Source organism: Trichomonas vaginalis, chromosome V (assembly GCF_026262505.1).
Source record: "Trichomonas vaginalis G3 chromosome V, whole genome shotgun sequence".
NCBI classification, from domain to species: domain Eukaryota; phylum Parabasalia; order Trichomonadida; family Trichomonadidae; genus Trichomonas; species Trichomonas vaginalis.
The window spans coordinates 14,685,632-14,701,964 of NC_067207.1; the positions used below are offsets into that span (position 1 = coordinate 14,685,632).

Consider the following 16,333-nt stretch of genomic DNA (forward strand, 5'->3'; position numbering starts at 1 on the left):
GTTTAATGTCAGTTTTAAGTTTCCTTCTTTCAATGACTCAGATATCTTAGAATAGTTTGAAAAGTTTGTTGTGTTCTTATTTAGGGCTTGCATAATGAGTTGTCGGTTGTGTTGTATTTCTCTCATAGACGCTGTTTCATTTGACATTTTTATTCTAGATAAAATATGCTTCCAATAGAAAAAGAAAATTCAAGAGTTGCTACAACTAAACCATTAGATGAACTTTTTACTAATGTCGGTCAAAAGTTTGAGACAGAGACCGTAAAGCATGAAGGCTATCGTTTTGACTACCCATTAAGATGGCTAAGAGACCCATCTGTCACAAAAGCTATTGGCTTTCGTAGAATGAAGTTTGTGTCTGTAGAAGATAAAAGTTTTCCATTTATTGTAAGGTTTCATATAGATTATATATCTGAAGGGAAACGAAAAATGTGGGAAGAAATTGAGCTAATACAAGTTGACCTTTCATCTTCTCTACAGACTGCGTTAAAAAATATAGAAGATAAAATAAATTCATGTTATGCAAAATATGCTGATGAATATGCAAATACCGAGAGCACACTTTATGTGAGAATTGTATATGACAAACAAAATTCACAAGTGTCATTTCAAATCTACGAAGACAATCCAAAGAAAGACGAACAAATATATACAGAATTCACTGCAATGTCATGGTATTATTTGCAAAGAATGTTAAATCAGAAAGTCAAACTTCCTTTAGCAAATATTTACAGTCGATATGCAAGAGATGAACCATATTTATTTAAAGATGTTTTCGACCCAGCTGCTATTATTGTTCATGCTTCATTTTCTGGCGCCCAAAACTCTTTCTTATGCTTGGCAAATGACTTTTACGAAAAACCTACAAAGTTATACGAACCACCAAGTGGAAGTATTTCAGACTTTCAAGTATGGTTTACTACAGATGGAAGAAAAAGAATAATTCCATTATACCATGCGTTTTACTTAGAACTTAGTTTCATATACAACTACTATCGAACGATAAAAATATAATTTTTTAATACGGTTGAGGTGTTGGATTTGGTTGCCAACTAGACTGTGGTGCAGGTTCAGGCTGTTGTATAACAGGAGCTTGTTCTTCTGGTTCAGGGTCTTTAGGTATAATACCAACGAACTGACCTACTCTTTTACCAATATTTTTGACTCCGTTCCAAATTCCTCTTCCTACGGTTTTTATTCCATTCCATATACCTCTTCCAACATTTCGAAAGAAGTTTCCAATACTACTGAAGAAACCCATTTTACTATATGTAAAAATCTAATGTCCGCCTAGTCTCTTACGTTTCCTGTTGAGTTCCATAGCATTCTTTAACTGGAGCTCATACATTCTGTTTCTCCTCTGGTAGAAAACATATTCTGGGTCAACTCCTGTGTTCGCGTCATCTGCATAAAGTTGTTTATATCCCACTTCAGGGTTTGTATAAAACTCTTTCCATCTCATATTTGCATACCATGGTGGCAAACCTAACGCAGCGTCATTTGACATGGCAGTTTGCATTTGTACATCTGTTGGCACTTGACCATAGTTTGCCATTGCAGTTTGTATTCTAACTTCATTTGGAATATTCTCTGGGTTTGGTTGTCCAGGTTGCTGTGCATTCGCTAAGTTCTGTGCGTCCATTTAATATTAGATAAAAATATCTCTTACGAGTACATATGCTGAACATTTGCAGACATTGGTTCATCTTCATATTCTCTATATCTTTCTGCCACGTCAAATAAATAAATGACACAATGGAAAAAACCTAAAACAAGTAGTCCTATTTCAAACCACATTTACTTACCAATAAAATTTCTTTGTTGAGATTTCTTCGTAAAGACTTTGTTGAGATTTCTTCGTAAATGAGTGTAAATGACCCAAAAATATATTTTAGGGTAGAAGGGTATATCTAACCTCTTTTCTAACCTCATTTCTAACCTCTTGAATTTTCATGAACTTTCTTGTCTATGTTTTGTTGAGATTTCTTCGTAAAGACTTTGTTAAGACTTCTTCGTAAAGACTTTGTTGAGATTTCTTCGTAAATGACCCAAAAATATATTTTAGGGTAGAAGGGTATATCTAACCTCTTTTCTAACCTCATTTCTAACCTCTTGAATTTTCATGAACTTTCTTGTCTATGTTTTGTTGAGATTTCTTCGTAAAGACTTTGTTAAGACTTCTTCGTAAAGACTTTGTTGAGATTTCTTCGTAAATGACCCAAAAATATATTTTAGGGTAGAAGGGTATATCTAACCTCTTTTCTAACCTCTTTTCTACCCTCTTGAATTTTCATGAACTTTCTTGTCTATGTTTTGTTGAGATTTCTTCGTAAAGACTTTGTTAAGACTTCTTCGTAAAGACTTTGTTAAGACTTCTTCGTAAAGACTTTGTTGAGACTTCTTCGTAAAGACTTTGTTGAGACTTCATCGTAAAGACTTTGTTGAGATTTCTTCGTAAAGACTTTGTTGAGACTTCTTCGTAAAGACTTTGTCAAGACTTCATCGTAAAGACTTTGTTGAGACTTCTTCGTAAATGACCCTAGTAGTATATTTTTGGTGTAAATTTCATGAAAATTCAAGAGGGTAGAAAAGAGGTTAGAAAAGAGGTTAGATATACCCTTCTACCCTAAAATATATTTTTGGTGTAAATTTCATGAAAATTCAAGAGGGTAGAAAAGAGGTTAGAAAAGAGGTTAGATATACCCTTCTACCCTAAAATATATTTTTGGTGTAAATTTCATGAAAATTCAAGAGGGTAGAAAAGAGGTTAGAAAAGAGGTTAGATATACCCTTCTACCCTAAAATATATTTTTGGTGTAAATTTCATGAAAATTCAAGAGGGTAGAAAAGAGGTTAGAAAAGAGGTTATATCTAACCTTCTACCCTAAACATTATTTTTGGTGTAAATTTCATGAAAATTCAAGAGGGTAGAAAAGAGGTTAGAAAAGAGGTTAGATATACCCTTCTACCCTAAAATATATTTTTGGTGTAAATTTCATGAAAATTCAAGAGGGTAGAAAAGAGGTTAGAAAAGAGGTTATATCTAACCTTCTACCCTAAACATTATTTTTGGTGTAAATTTCATGAAAATTCAAGAGGGTAGAAAAGAGGTTAGAAAAGAGGTTATATCTAACCTTCTACCCTAAACATTATTTTTGTCTGATTTTACGAAGAAGTCTTGACAAAACATTTACGAAGAAGTCTTGACAAAACATTTACGAAGAAGTCTTGACAAAACATTTACGAAGAAGTCTTGACAAAACATTTACGAAGAAGTCTTGACAAAACATTTACGAAGAAGTCTTGACAAAACATTTACGAAGAAGTCTTGACAAAACATGAAAACATATATAATTTGTGAAAAGCTCCTGGAAGACCTCCGAATAAAAACTTCATTTATGTGGGCTAGAAGGCACGAAGTGCCTGGAAGGTCACCCCAAGAAAAAAAAAACTTCATTATACTCATTCATCCTCAGGGCTAGAAGGCACGAAGTGCCTGGAAGCCCCACTACCTTTTTTTTTTTTTTTTTTTTTTTTTTAAAGAAAAAATAAAGCACGTTAAAATTTTTCTTTCTTGATTTTTTACAAAATCTACTTAGAATTATGCAAAATATGACTAAATAATTATAAATTTCAAGTTAAATTTTAATTTTGATAAATAATTTAAATTTCAAAATATCAAGTTCAGTTCGACTATGTATGTAGTAATTCCTCAATAAAGTGCCAAAACCCTATTAAAATATATGAACATTTTCAACATTTTAATGTTTTTATTTAAAAATTTGTTGGAATATGAACTTCAAACAATTATTATGTAAATAAAAATAATTAAATATATGTATTTATTCGTATTACAACCGTAGTAAGTCGATTCTTCCTTTCTTCTACTGAGGTTTGAATTTGATTTCGAATTGTAAAGAGATTCAAAGGGAAAATACTAGCGGATAAAAACTACCTCCATGAAAGGGTCATAATGGACTCAAGTTGTATTTTTTGATATTTTTTGCTTTTCGAGCCTAAATAGGTAGCCAAGATAATGCCTAAAAATAAGGTTCTATATTCTGAAGTTTACATGATCCTCTCGTGTGCACCCTTAAACTTCTAATTTGGAAAAAAGAAATTTGGAAAGAAGAAAATTCAAAAATCGAGATTTAGACTCAGTATCAAATGGAGAACAAAATGTTTCTTCATATGAAGGAAAAAATTTTCTTGAGAAGAAATAGAGTTTTTAAAATTTTATTGTATGTAATGAAATAAACAAATATTAAAATTATTTTTTGATAACAAGAAAATTCCCAACAGAAAATATTTGAGACAAAGAAAAAAAGAAAATTGAAAAATATTACTCTCCTTTACATTTTATGAGATTTTCAATTTATTTTCATAAAATTGACAATTTTATACGTTGAGATGAAAATAAGTGATTTTGCTTGAAATAAAAATTATTGTTTGTTTACAGCTATCAAATAGATTTTTGCTATTTTGATTAAAATTTGTTAATCAAATTAATAATTTGTTTTCTAAATATCTTAAATATCTGGATCACTCACTGATACGATGAATTAAACGATAAAAATAATACAAACTCAACTAAGTTTCCTGTCTTTCAACCAAAAAATATTATGCAATTTAAATTAAATTGTTTATTCAAAGATAAAACAAAAATAAAGTAATTATAATTATCATATACTTTATGAATAACTCTCTAATTGGATAAGATTTTCGTACAAATATTTTTATTAATATCGATAAGAATATGTTTACCTACTATCACCATATGTCGATAAACGAGAGTAGAGTGATTTTTATCATCGAAACTTTTTAAAAGCTGTAAGCAGGAAGTAATAATCTTGTTTTTTCTGAGTTAGTTGTAGAACTATTGATGCCCGAGTTATCATTGTGATGCAGAAGGATATCAATGTACTGACTGAAGGATATGAATTGAATTGAATTTTATTGAATTTCAATTTGATCAAAATTTGTTGAAATGATATGAATGTGTCAACTTCTGTATCACTCTCTTTCACTCCTTCCCTATTCTTTCGAGAACGAAGCTAGCTCAGCTTTCGCTGAGCGAATTGACACTTTTCATGCCCTAAACGTACATACTCTCAAATTTATCGAAAAAATTAATACCATCTAAACTAGTATATTCTTATTTTAAATATGATATTATCCTTAGAATCCACACTAGAATATATTTAAATCAACTTTTAAAAAAGTTCGAATCCTGCGCGTCTCACTTTTTAAATTTTCCAAATGGAACATTATATTCTCCTAAAGTGAAAACAATTTTCCAAATTGACTTCCTTAAATAAACAGAATAATATTCAGTTTATTATTAAGACCTAAAAATTATTCTTTACAGTCACAGCTAACATCAGATATTCTAATTAAAATATGAATTATATGCGTATATTTTAACTAAACAACTATTATTTAAAGGTATAAGCTCTGATCGAGAATGTATTAAGTCGCATTCCCTCAAGAACAAATTCAATCGAAATTAATTGTAATATTCATCGATATTGTGAAAAACAAATGAAAAGAACTTTATAATCATTGCACAAAGTACCTTTCATATGACAAATATATATGAAAGATGAAAAATAGAAAAGTCAATTAATAGACACAAAATAAATTGAAAGTTTAGTTAAACTCTTAAACTTTATAGACACAAACTATATAGTAGTAGAAGTGCCTTCTCCTATTGATACCAACTGTACCATTCTTCATGGGGAATCATTCGAGAAACTGCTAATTCCTTGAATTGGCTTTTCATTGAAGTGTTCATGACGCAAAGCATCATGCACTGTAATTCTCTGGTGAGGGTTGTATTTTGAATATTCAAAATATAATATATCATCGGTCTATTTACAAAATAAACAAATTTGGATATTCAAATTATAATATAATTCAGTTGTGTAGTATAATAATCCCAATATAATTCATAAAAAAAGAAAAAATGTGTTTTGAATCTTCTTGAAACGACATGAATCCATATGTATCATAAAAAAACAGTTGGATATATTATAGATCGTTTATAATGATCATTCAAGCGAACGAGCATATACAATATCGATCAAAATATGAGGAGAATAAGAGATTTTGCTGAAATGTTGAAATTATTTGATAGTTTGATGGTATGAAATAGATCCTTTGGTAATTGTGAATATATAGCCAACGGCCATCTATAAGAACGGGTAAAATATGGAATTGTCACCTTTCCTTTTTTATACCGCTAATTGAAAACTGTATAAAAAAAATGCTGATTGGGAAGTTTCGTCTCTTTCGCGTGATCGGAAACGGCGCCTTCTCAACGGTTAAGCTAGGATATGATATCGTCACAAACCAGCCCGTAGCTGTAAAAATCATACAAAAGTCTTCTATTCCAGATCAAGCAACATTAAATGGGATCTTACAGCGTAATGAGATTTTAAAATCTCTTGATCACCCAGGTATTGCGAAGTTCATCGATTTTATAGAGGATGAATCAAGCTATTACATAATTACTGAATACTGCAGCGGAGGTGAATTATTCGATTTTATTATATCGAGAAATAGAGTTGAGGAACCTCTTGCCAAGCGCCTCTTCAAACAGATTGTTTTGACTGTAGCATACATTCACTCTCAAAATATTGTACATCGCGATTTAAAGCCAGAAAATATTCTGTTAACTGAAGCAAAAAACATCAAAATCATCGATTTCGGCCTATGCTCAAACCATGCAGATCTACCACTTCATGACCGATGCGGTTCTTCATGCTATATATCGCCAGAGTCGCTTACAGAGACACAATATTACGGAATTCCGGCAGACATCTGGGCCCTCGGCGTGATCCTTTACACACTAGTTGACGGTTCTTTACCTTGGAATTATCAAGATTCTAATCGTATGTTTCAACAGATAACAACAGGCGATTTTCCAATGCCGGCTACAATATCGTTGCAATGCCAGGATTTATTGAAGAGCATTCTCAATCCAAATCCAAATACTAGATTTAGTACTGATCAGATATTAACGCACCCATGGCTTTTCGGTGTTGGTAACGTCTTTCCTCTTCCTAAGCCTGTGGATAGCATCGCCGATCAGCGTTTAGGAATAGGTTTGGCCGGATTTTCTGCCGGTGATATTAAAAATCAAAGAAACGAATTACAGAGACCAGTCATACCTCCTACAAATTCATTAGCTACGATATACGAGAATCCTATGGATCCAAATCAGCAGTTTTCTCTGGGATTTGGACAGGAAGTTCAAAAACCAGTGGTCACACCAGTCAAAAAGGTTACTCCTCGTTCAGTATCGCTTAATTTGGCAGCAATGGCGCCTTCCCAGAACGATAATACAACGGTTCACCACGGAATTATTATGTCACAGACAATTTCAAACAGAGATCCAACAGCAGTGGCCATAAACTTCGAGAATGTACTTATCTCTAAAGGAATTACATACAAGAGAGCAGATCAGCTCTTTTTCAACATATCCGCCCCTGGATTAGAAATAACTGCTGAAATCTGCCGTTTGTATGGTTTCAGAAATGTTTATGTTGTTACATTCAACAGACTACAAGGCGAAGGATGGGATTATACCAAATTTATTCAAGCACTCTTAGCTGACATGAAGAATTGATGTTATTATTTTTTGTTTTTTATGTAAATATGTTAATTTTAATGCTTTTGTTTTTCAATCTGCAAAGAAGATCTAATTCGTCATATATTTTTTATTAAAATAGGTATTTTACGGAAGATACATCTTTCCATTCTCACAAAATTAACTAATAAAATATAATTCTAATCAGATTTCTTCTCATTTAATAAATTCGCTAAATTTGTATTTGATTTATGCTAAGATTAGAGTAATTAACCTTTATGTATATCGGTACAAGCAAATTGAAGTATATAACTATAGAACCACATGCTGAAACATATGATTCAGATGGATTCTATTTGTTTTAGAATTTGATTATAAACATTACTTACATTTCAATAAGAATAAGCTTTATATATGTAAGATATAACCAATATAATGATTTATGCTCATGTATGATGAAGAGGTGCAGAATTTGATATTTAATTTTCGGCGTTCTTTCAAGAAAAATCAAAATAAAGGTTGCTTATAAAGTAAATTCTCTTAATAACATAGAAATTAATAGTAAAATTTTCCCATCATTAGATGCCACTTTTTATGATGTGATGCAATGAATGCAAAATTTTGTAAAGAAATGGATGACTACGAAGAACTATTTAAGATGGCTTTCCCAGAATGGACTGGAGACATCCCTGTTCTTCCAGATACCTTGAATGATATTAGTGAAGAAAACCAAGACTTCCATCAAGAGCAAATTGAAGAAAATTTTTTGACCGACGCAGAACCTCCTTCAGACCTCGACGATGCCCAAGATATGGAAAACAATGATCAAAATACACAACCTCATAGCGAAGCTAGCGAAGAAAGCCAAGAAATCAAAGAAATTCAAAATTCAACTCAAAATACACAAGAACCAACCAATGAAGAGCAACAAAATATCGAAGCTAATGCTACAAACCAAGATTTTACAGGCAATTTCCTTTCTTCTGATGACGAAATAATATATGATGAAATTCCAAAGCAAAACTCATCAGACATTAGTGATAACGAAAAGGAATCAACAGATAATCACGATATTCCTACAAAAGAAACCGAAATCAATTCAAATAATAATGAAAATATTATTATTTCAGAAAAAGAGGTTTTTCTATGGGAAATCATCAGTGACAATGGATCCAACAACATTGCCTTTGGAAAACAGAAGCTAACAAAGCAGTATCCCCAAAAAATCGACAAAATCAAATTGCATCAAAAAGGAAGCGGCACAATCACTGTTGATTACATTGATGAGAGGTATAACGATGCGATAAACATCATTCCCAATTCAACATGGGTCTTTTCCATTGATCCTTCCTTTGGAGAAAACTTTTCTTTGATTGTCGATCCATTTGTCATTGTTTGGCTGATGAATACCGAGTCATTCGTTGATTGCGAGCCACTGATGCCAATGGAGAAACTAAATTTCATCAAAGAAGATGAAAATATAATTGATAAAACTTTGGAATTATTTGAGAAGTTTACAAAAGACGATAAACTTTACAAATGGTACAAAGACATTGAAATGAGACATTTAAGATTTATGGGAACAATTCATCAGAAGAGCTTCAAGCTGGACCTCGAAAACATGAAATTTGAAAGATATAAAATCGAGTCGGAATTGAAAGAAATTTCTGACAAAATTTACGGTTTGAGCGGTTGTAAATTTAACATATTGAGTCCATTTGAAGTCAGTGAAGTTCTTTTTGAAAAGATGAAACTGAAGTCGAACAAATTCAGTGCACAAACGAAAACAATTGATTCCAGACACAAAAACATCAAACACAGAGAATTTGCACCGACAAACAGTTTGGTTTTGGATGACATAAATCATCCAATTGTTGAATTAATCAAAAAATTCAGATCACTGTCAAAATTGGTGTCAAATTGGTTATCGTTTGACCAAAAAAGTGACAGTGAAGGAATATTACATCCATGGATTTTAGTTCTTTCTACAGCTACAGGACGGATTTCTTCTGTATTTCCAAATTTACAAAACATTCCTTCTTTTAATGATGAACAGTCATTGAATATAAGAAAATTCTTTTTGCCTCCAACAAAGAAAACAATGATTTCTGTTGATTATTCTCAGTTGGAATTGAGAATTTTGGCTCATTTGTCTGATGATAAGAAATTAAAAGATCTTTGTAATGTTGATCAAGGAGATATTCATTCAATGATTGCGAAGATGATATTCAATAAAAATAATGTTACAGAAGATATGAGGAAAGAAGCGAAAACAAATATTTATGCAACGATATATGGTAAGAAAGTTGAAAACATGAGTGGAATTTCAGTCATAGACATATTTCAAGGGATAAGATCTTTCATCACGAATACAGTGATTGAAACACAGAACAAAGGATTCATAAAAACATTCTCTGGGAAATATCGATTTTTGCCAAACATAAGATGTCAAAAAGTATCTGATAAGATGAGAGATGAAAGAATTTCAGTCAACACAATCATTCAAGGGACTGCGGCAGATTTCGTAAAATTCGCACTAATAAATGTAATAAAACAGACCAATCTAATTCCGATAATTCAGATTCACGACGAATGGATATTCGAAACAGACGAAGAAATAGGAACTCTTTCTTTCATTGATTTGATTCACAAAATTAAGAAATCATCAGAGTGTTCTTATGAATTCGGTCTCAATGTCAAAATTCCTGTCAAAATATCTGCTGGAAAATCTTTTGGTGAATTGTCTGAAATATTAATTTGAATAAAGACTATTATTTAGATAAAAATGCAAAGAAATAAATGAAATTGTTTTCACTGCATCTATATATCTTGTTCACATAAATAGTTTTGTATTTCATGTCTGTGAAAATACAATTCTTATGTGGAACATTTAAAATGTAAATGAAATATTTATGGATAAATTGAAAATTTCCGTATCCTGCTGATATCATTTGTACATTTGGATTCTCGATAAAACATCTATCTACAATGATGCTACTACTTCCGAAATTTGAAAATAGTAAGGTTTTTCCTGAATTATCTTTTATAACTGAATTTGAAATATAAATTAAAGAATCTGGGGAAACAAGATTGAAAATTCCAGGAGTTGTCGTAGTTGTTGAAGAGTATGAACTATTTAAATAATTACTGCAATGAATATAATGTTGGGAATACCAATGCCAATAACATTTTGAAACTGCGGCTTTATTAGAGATAAATTGACAAAATTTGATGTTTGATGTTCCTGATGCATCATTATAAATAAGATATCCTACTGCATATCTTGTTTTGCAGTTACTTTCATTGATTGAAACAAATGAAACATTTCCGTTCTTGTGCCAAAGTACAGAGCCTGATGTTTCACTTGAATAACCTGAAATTGATGTTTCTTCAATGAGATTTAGATCATAACTATTCTGTCTAGCTAGAACTGATGTGTGAATTCCATTATGTGTCAATCTTGTAGTGCAGTCTTTTCCTGTAACTCGATATTGGAAAAATGGTCCATTTCGAAAAACAGTGCATGGACAGTGATCATCTGCACTGCATTTATTAAATTCTGTTTCACTGACTCCTAAATAATTCGGACCTACTGATTTCACAGAGACACATGCAGTCTTTAAGTCTCCAAATTTACAGTCTGTAACAAAATATTTTCCACTTGGATCTGTTTTCCAATACTCTTTAGATCCATCAGAATAAGGAGTTGGAGGTGGATCATTGAAGTATCGATTCCAATCATCAATCGATTTATGAAAAAGTAACGAGAAATAACGAGCATTATTTGCATTGTATGATAAAATGTTCATAAATTATATAATATAAGTAATTAATTTGAGAAAAAACTAATTATATTTGTGGAAATTTCTTTTCTGAGAAGTTTGAGAAAGATTCTGTCGATGGTTTGCTTAAAACATTGGAATTTATAAGAGAGCAATAAGAAATCTTTTATGTTTTCGTTACAATCTTTGTTTATTGTGAGTTTGAAACTTTGAAGTTTGAAATCGTCGATCATTGATAGTATTTGGAGTATGAACAATAGAACTATTGAATGAACCAACTGATTTTCAGTCAATTCGATGGCACAAAATGGAAGAAATAGAAGATTCATTCATAAATTTGAATTTTTTCCCAAAAAATTTTGTTTTCGGAAATCATGAAATCTATATTCATATGCATATACTTTTTAATAACATATATGATTTATAATTTCTGATAGTGTATTCCCCTGTATAAAATTTAATGAATATTTATGCAGAATTTGATCGATCTAGCAGAACATACATCTTTGACGAACCAATTAAAGTCATTTTCAAATCTAAAATCGAAACAGGTGTTCGTGTCAAAGACATTTCTATTCTTTGCTATGGTGTTTTAACACAAAACGAAAATTTTCATTTTTACAGTAAGTTTGATGTTGGTGTTCCTAAAGAAAACGGACAGATCTTCTGGAGTTGGAACGCTCCTACTGACAAAATCTCACATTTCGTTGATCACCGTTTTGAACACGTTTTATACTTTACCGTTCCATCAGATATTGATGCTCCAGAATCATTCCGAGGTAACCACATCAGTTGTGACTACTCCATTGAATTTACAGTTAAAACCGGTTTATTTAGTTCAGAAACCTTTTGGTTTCCATTTAAAATGATCCTGAAAGAGTCACCAGTCAAGCCATCTGGCCCACCAATCAACGAAATCATCGAAATCTGTGACAAAGATCCAGAATTACCTCCAGTTTCTTTCCAAGCCAGTGTTTACCTCAAAACACCTATTATTTCAAACCGATACCCTATTACTGGCCATGTTATCATCCACAAATCAGCTGATTTGATCCTTTTTGTCTCTAGTTCTATCATTATGACAGAAAGTTTCTATTCTAACGGCAAACGTGTTTCACTTGAGACCGAAGTTGTTAAAACACGCATTTCTGAACGAGATCCTCTCATTGGTCGCGAATTACCTATTTTAATTGAATGGCAACGTAATTTCATGACAGCATCTCAAGGCAACAAGAATTTTTCATTATCATTCGTATTACGAATCCATATCCGATTTGAATTTGGCCAAACTTCAACATACGACGTTCCTATTATTTTATATCGAGATTTGAAGATGTGATTTCATCATATTTTCATTTCCTTAACATAAACTATGTCTTTTATATATTATAATTAAATTTAATATCATTCTTTTAACAAATGTTAGTAATTTCACATTTTTCATTATATTTTAACTTTTTTTAATGATCACATATTGAATATTTAATATATCATGAATATAAATACAAATTATAGATTGTCATATTTGAATTTTTATAATGAAATAATCATTTAATTGAAAACTAAATTATCCTAGAAAGAGTAAACTGATGATGGCAATTTTAAGAATAATCAAATAGTATAATTAATACACGATTATATGTAGTTGGAATTGAGAATTTTGGCTCATTTGTCTAATGATAAGAAATTGAAAGATATTTGTAATATAGATAAAGGAGATATTCATTCAATAATTGCGAAGATGATATTTAATAAAAATAATGTTACAGAAGATATGAGGGAAGAAGCGAAAACAAATATTTATGCAACGATATATGGTAAGAAAGTTGAAAACATGAGTGGAATTTCAGTCATAGACATATTTCAAGGGATAAGATCTTTCATCACGAATACAGTGATTGAAACACAGAACAAAGGATTCATAAAAACATTCTCTGGGAAATATCGATTTTTGCCAAACATAAGATGCCAAAAAGTATCTGATAAGATGAGAGATGAAAGAATTTCAGTCAACACAATCATTCAAGGGACTGCGGCAGATTTCGTAAAATTCGCACTAATAAATGTAATAAAACAGACCAATCTAATTCCAATAATTCAGATTCACGACGAATGGATATTCGAAACAGACGAAGAAATAGGAACTCTTTCTTTCATTGATTTGATTCACAAAATTAAGAAATCATCAGAGTGTTCTTATGAATTCGGTCTCAATGTCAAAATTCCTGTCAAAATATCTACTGGAAAATCTTTTGGTGAATTGTCTGAAATATTAATTTGAATAAAAACTATTATTTAGATAAAAATGCAAAGTAATAAATGAAATTTGAATCACATCTACATAATTTGTTCACATAAATAGTTTTGTATTTGATATCTGTGAAAATACAATTCTTATATGGAACATTTAATATGTAAATGAAATTCTTATTCATAAATTGTATGTTACCCTGGCTATATGCTACTTTTTCTATTTTTGGATTGTCTAAATGACATCTGTCTACAATAATACTACAGTTATCAGGGTTTGAATATAACAAAGCTTTACCAGAGTTATCTTTTATTACAGAATTTGAAATCGAAAGGGAAGCATTTGAAAATCCAAGATTGAAAAATCCAGGATCAGTTGCATTTGGTGAAGTGTAAGAACTATTTAAATAATTACTGCAACTAATAAAGTGCTGTGAGTGCAAATGCCAATGACATATTTCAGATGCTTCGTTCGATGTAAAGTAGCAAAATTTTGTTCTGGATATACCTGATGCGTCGTTAAAAATGAGATATCCAACATTAAATAATGATTTGCATTTGCTAACATTTACTGAAATATATGAAATATTTCCATACCAATTACAAAGTACCGAACCTGCTGTTTCACTATGATGGCCTGAAGCTGAAGTTTCTTCTACGGTATTTAAGTCTTGACTATTCTCTCTTGCTATAATTCCTGTTTGAATTCCATTACTTACTCCAGGTGTGATGGTACGGTTTATTCCCTTAACTCGATATTGGAAAAATGATCCAGATTCAAAATATGTGCAGGGAGAACCTTCATAACTAGAACATTGATTAAATTCTGTTTCACTGACTCCTAAATATGCCATTCCCTCAGATTCTACTTTGATGCATGTTGTTTTCATATCTCCGAATTTACAATCTGTAATAAAGAAACTTCCTGTTGAAAATGTTTTAGTGAACAAATTCTTCCCATCAGAATATGGAGTTGGTGGTTGATTAGAGAAGTATCTTTTCCAATCATCAATTGATTTATGTAGAAGAAAATCAAAATAGAGAATACCAAATTCAAAATTCGGTAAAAAACTCATAAACAGTGAATAAAGAATAATGTATATAAAAAGCTTTTAAATATTTTGATTTTTCAATATTACTAAAAATGGCCCAATGTGTTTTTTCGCAAATTTTCATGTAGTATTGTATTAAATATGCATATGAAATGGAAGCTAATTGACGTCCGTATATTGCGTGATATATTTTAAGAATTAATCTTTGAATTGAAAAAATATTGATAATTGATAGTAATTGGAGCATAATTAAAGATATATTACCTGGGTTAACTAATTAATTTAATAATTTAGATTGCTAGTTGAATGCAAACAAATCATCACATCACTTTGAATATACATTGAATTTTTGACAAATTTTGTTTAAAAAAACTTTGAGTTTAATACCACTTGCAATTGTATGATATGTTTTGAGAAATAACAAGATATCACACATATTTTAGAGTTTAAAAATAATATCTTGATGTAAATTTAGTTTAATACACACATAAAATAGTTTATTAACATTTATTTAATATAAAATCTATTGAAGTTTTAACAAAACTCGCTTTTTGCAGTTCTTCTTTCAAATCTGAGGCGACAAATTTCTCTTTTAAGTTTATTATTAATTTCTTGTTCTTTATTTAGCGTTTCTTCCTTCTGTCGAACAATTCTTCTTAATTCTTCACTTCTTGTATCAATATTTGCTGATGGTTTTTCAATTACAGTACTTTGTTGACTAATTTTGGAATAATGAGTCAAATCTTGTCTTGTTCGCTCAAAAACAGTGTTCATATTGTTTAATTGTATACTTGCTTCTGATTTGAAGTCATGAATCTCCTTTTTAACTTTTCGATACTGATTTTCCTGATTTGTTATCTGTTTCTTAATTGGACCGAGCGTAGATGAATAACTGTCCTTTATACTTTGTATTTTTTGTTTATAGGCCGCTTCTTCTTGCAATAATTTCTCTCTCATTTGATCCATTTTTAGTTTATGCTCTTTTTCGTTTTCTTCAAGAGATGTAACACAGTCAAGAAGCTTCTGTTTCGAAGAAAGCAGGTTATTAACACGTTCTTGGTTCTTTTGAGCAAGAACGTTTTGTAAATCTTGAATTTGCGCTTCATATATGTCTTTCGTTTGATAATCGACTTTTTCGTTATCAGCAATAGTAATATCTTGCTGAGTTTTCTCTAATGTGGTTTCTAATTCTGTAATTGTTTGGTTATAAACTTTTTCGATTTTATCTGTTTGTTTTTTATCATCATTTTGTAATTTTTGAAGTGAATTCTCAAAATCCTTTTGTATCTCTTGCAATTGAAGTGCTTGTGCATGCTTTAGATCTGATATTTCTTGTCGATATTGATCTTTTAGTGAGGCAAGCTTTGATTTAAGTTGAGCCCTTCTTCTTAGTTCTGATCCTTGCTTAATACTTACTTCTTGTTGAAATTGATTATCAAGGCGCGTAATTTGATCACTTAATTCTGTATTTTGGGCTTCTAATGATGTATAATAGTCCATCAATTGTTGAATTTGAGTATCAGCAATCATTAAATTCTGTTCAAGTTTCTTTTGGAAGATTTGGCACCGTCTTTCAAGCGCCAAACTCATTTTTCTAAAGATAAAAATCTCTAAACGCACGTTTAACTCGCCTGTAAATAATATGATTGTCACATAAT

General features: G+C 30.8%; 9 protein-coding genes across 9 annotated transcripts, besides 2 other annotated features; 4 read left to right on the forward strand and 5 right to left on the reverse strand.

Moving 5' to 3' along the window:
• Positions 1-27: part of a mobile genetic element that runs on past the window's edge.
• Positions 28-165: 138 nt separating this feature from the next.
• Positions 166-1,014, forward strand: TVAGG3_0336800 (uncharacterized protein; the record flags this gene model as incomplete). The annotated part of the gene is made up of 1 exon (XM_051230628.1): positions 166-1,014. One exon carries the CDS (start codon positions 166-168, stop codon positions 1,012-1,014), a length of 849 nt encoding a protein of 282 aa, XP_051100358.1.
• A 4-nt stretch (positions 1,015-1,018) lies between these two features.
• TVAGG3_0336810 (serine threonine-protein phosphatase family) lies at positions 1,019-1,261 on the reverse strand (the record flags this gene model as incomplete). The annotated part of the gene is made up of 1 exon (XM_051230629.1): positions 1,019-1,261. The coding sequence occupies one exon, from the start codon at positions 1,259-1,261 to the stop codon at positions 1,019-1,021; it is 243 nt and encodes an 80-aa protein (XP_051100359.1).
• An 18-nt stretch (positions 1,262-1,279) lies between these two features.
• On the reverse strand, positions 1,280-1,642 carry TVAGG3_0336820 (uncharacterized protein; the record flags this gene model as incomplete). The annotated part of the gene is made up of 1 exon (XM_051230630.1): positions 1,280-1,642. One exon carries the CDS (start codon positions 1,640-1,642, stop codon positions 1,280-1,282), a length of 363 nt encoding a protein of 120 aa, XP_051100360.1.
• Positions 1,643-3,539: 1,897 nt separating this feature from the next.
• Positions 3,540-4,092: a mobile genetic element.
• A 2,173-nt stretch (positions 4,093-6,265) lies between these two features.
• Positions 6,266-7,796, forward strand: TVAGG3_0336840 (protein serine/threonine kinase protein; the record flags this gene model as incomplete). Its single annotated transcript, XM_001579333.1, has 1 exon — positions 6,266-7,630. One exon carries the CDS (start codon positions 6,266-6,268, stop codon positions 7,628-7,630), a length of 1,365 nt encoding a protein of 454 aa, XP_001579383.1.
• A 426-nt stretch (positions 7,797-8,222) lies between these two features.
• Positions 8,223-10,352, forward strand: TVAGG3_0336850 (plastid DNA replication; the record flags this gene model as incomplete). Its single annotated transcript, XM_001579332.1, has 1 exon — positions 8,223-10,352. One exon carries the CDS (start codon positions 8,223-8,225, stop codon positions 10,350-10,352), a length of 2,130 nt encoding a protein of 709 aa, XP_001579382.1.
• Positions 10,353-10,362: 10 nt separating this feature from the next.
• Positions 10,363-11,400, reverse strand: TVAGG3_0336860 (uncharacterized protein; the record flags this gene model as incomplete). The annotated part of the gene is made up of 1 exon (XM_001579331.2): positions 10,363-11,400. One exon carries the CDS (start codon positions 11,398-11,400, stop codon positions 10,363-10,365), a length of 1,038 nt encoding a protein of 345 aa, XP_001579381.1.
• Positions 11,401-11,833: 433 nt separating this feature from the next.
• On the forward strand, positions 11,834-12,713 carry TVAGG3_0336870 (vacuolar protein sorting-associated protein 26c family; the record flags this gene model as incomplete). The annotated part of the gene is made up of 1 exon (XM_001579330.1): positions 11,834-12,712. One exon carries the CDS (start codon positions 11,834-11,836, stop codon positions 12,710-12,712), a length of 879 nt encoding a protein of 292 aa, XP_001579380.1.
• A 139-nt stretch (positions 12,714-12,852) lies between these two features.
• Positions 12,853-14,716, reverse strand: TVAGG3_0336880 (uncharacterized protein; the record flags this gene model as incomplete). The annotated part of the gene is made up of 1 exon (XM_001579329.1): positions 13,665-14,699. One exon carries the CDS (start codon positions 14,697-14,699, stop codon positions 13,665-13,667), a length of 1,035 nt encoding a protein of 344 aa, XP_001579379.1.
• Positions 14,717-15,149: 433 nt separating this feature from the next.
• Positions 15,150-16,322, reverse strand: TVAGG3_0336890 (uncharacterized protein; the record flags this gene model as incomplete). The annotated part of the gene is made up of 1 exon (XM_001579328.1): positions 15,210-16,265. One exon carries the CDS (start codon positions 16,263-16,265, stop codon positions 15,210-15,212), a length of 1,056 nt encoding a protein of 351 aa, XP_001579378.1.
• Positions 16,323-16,333: the final 11 nt, after the last annotated feature.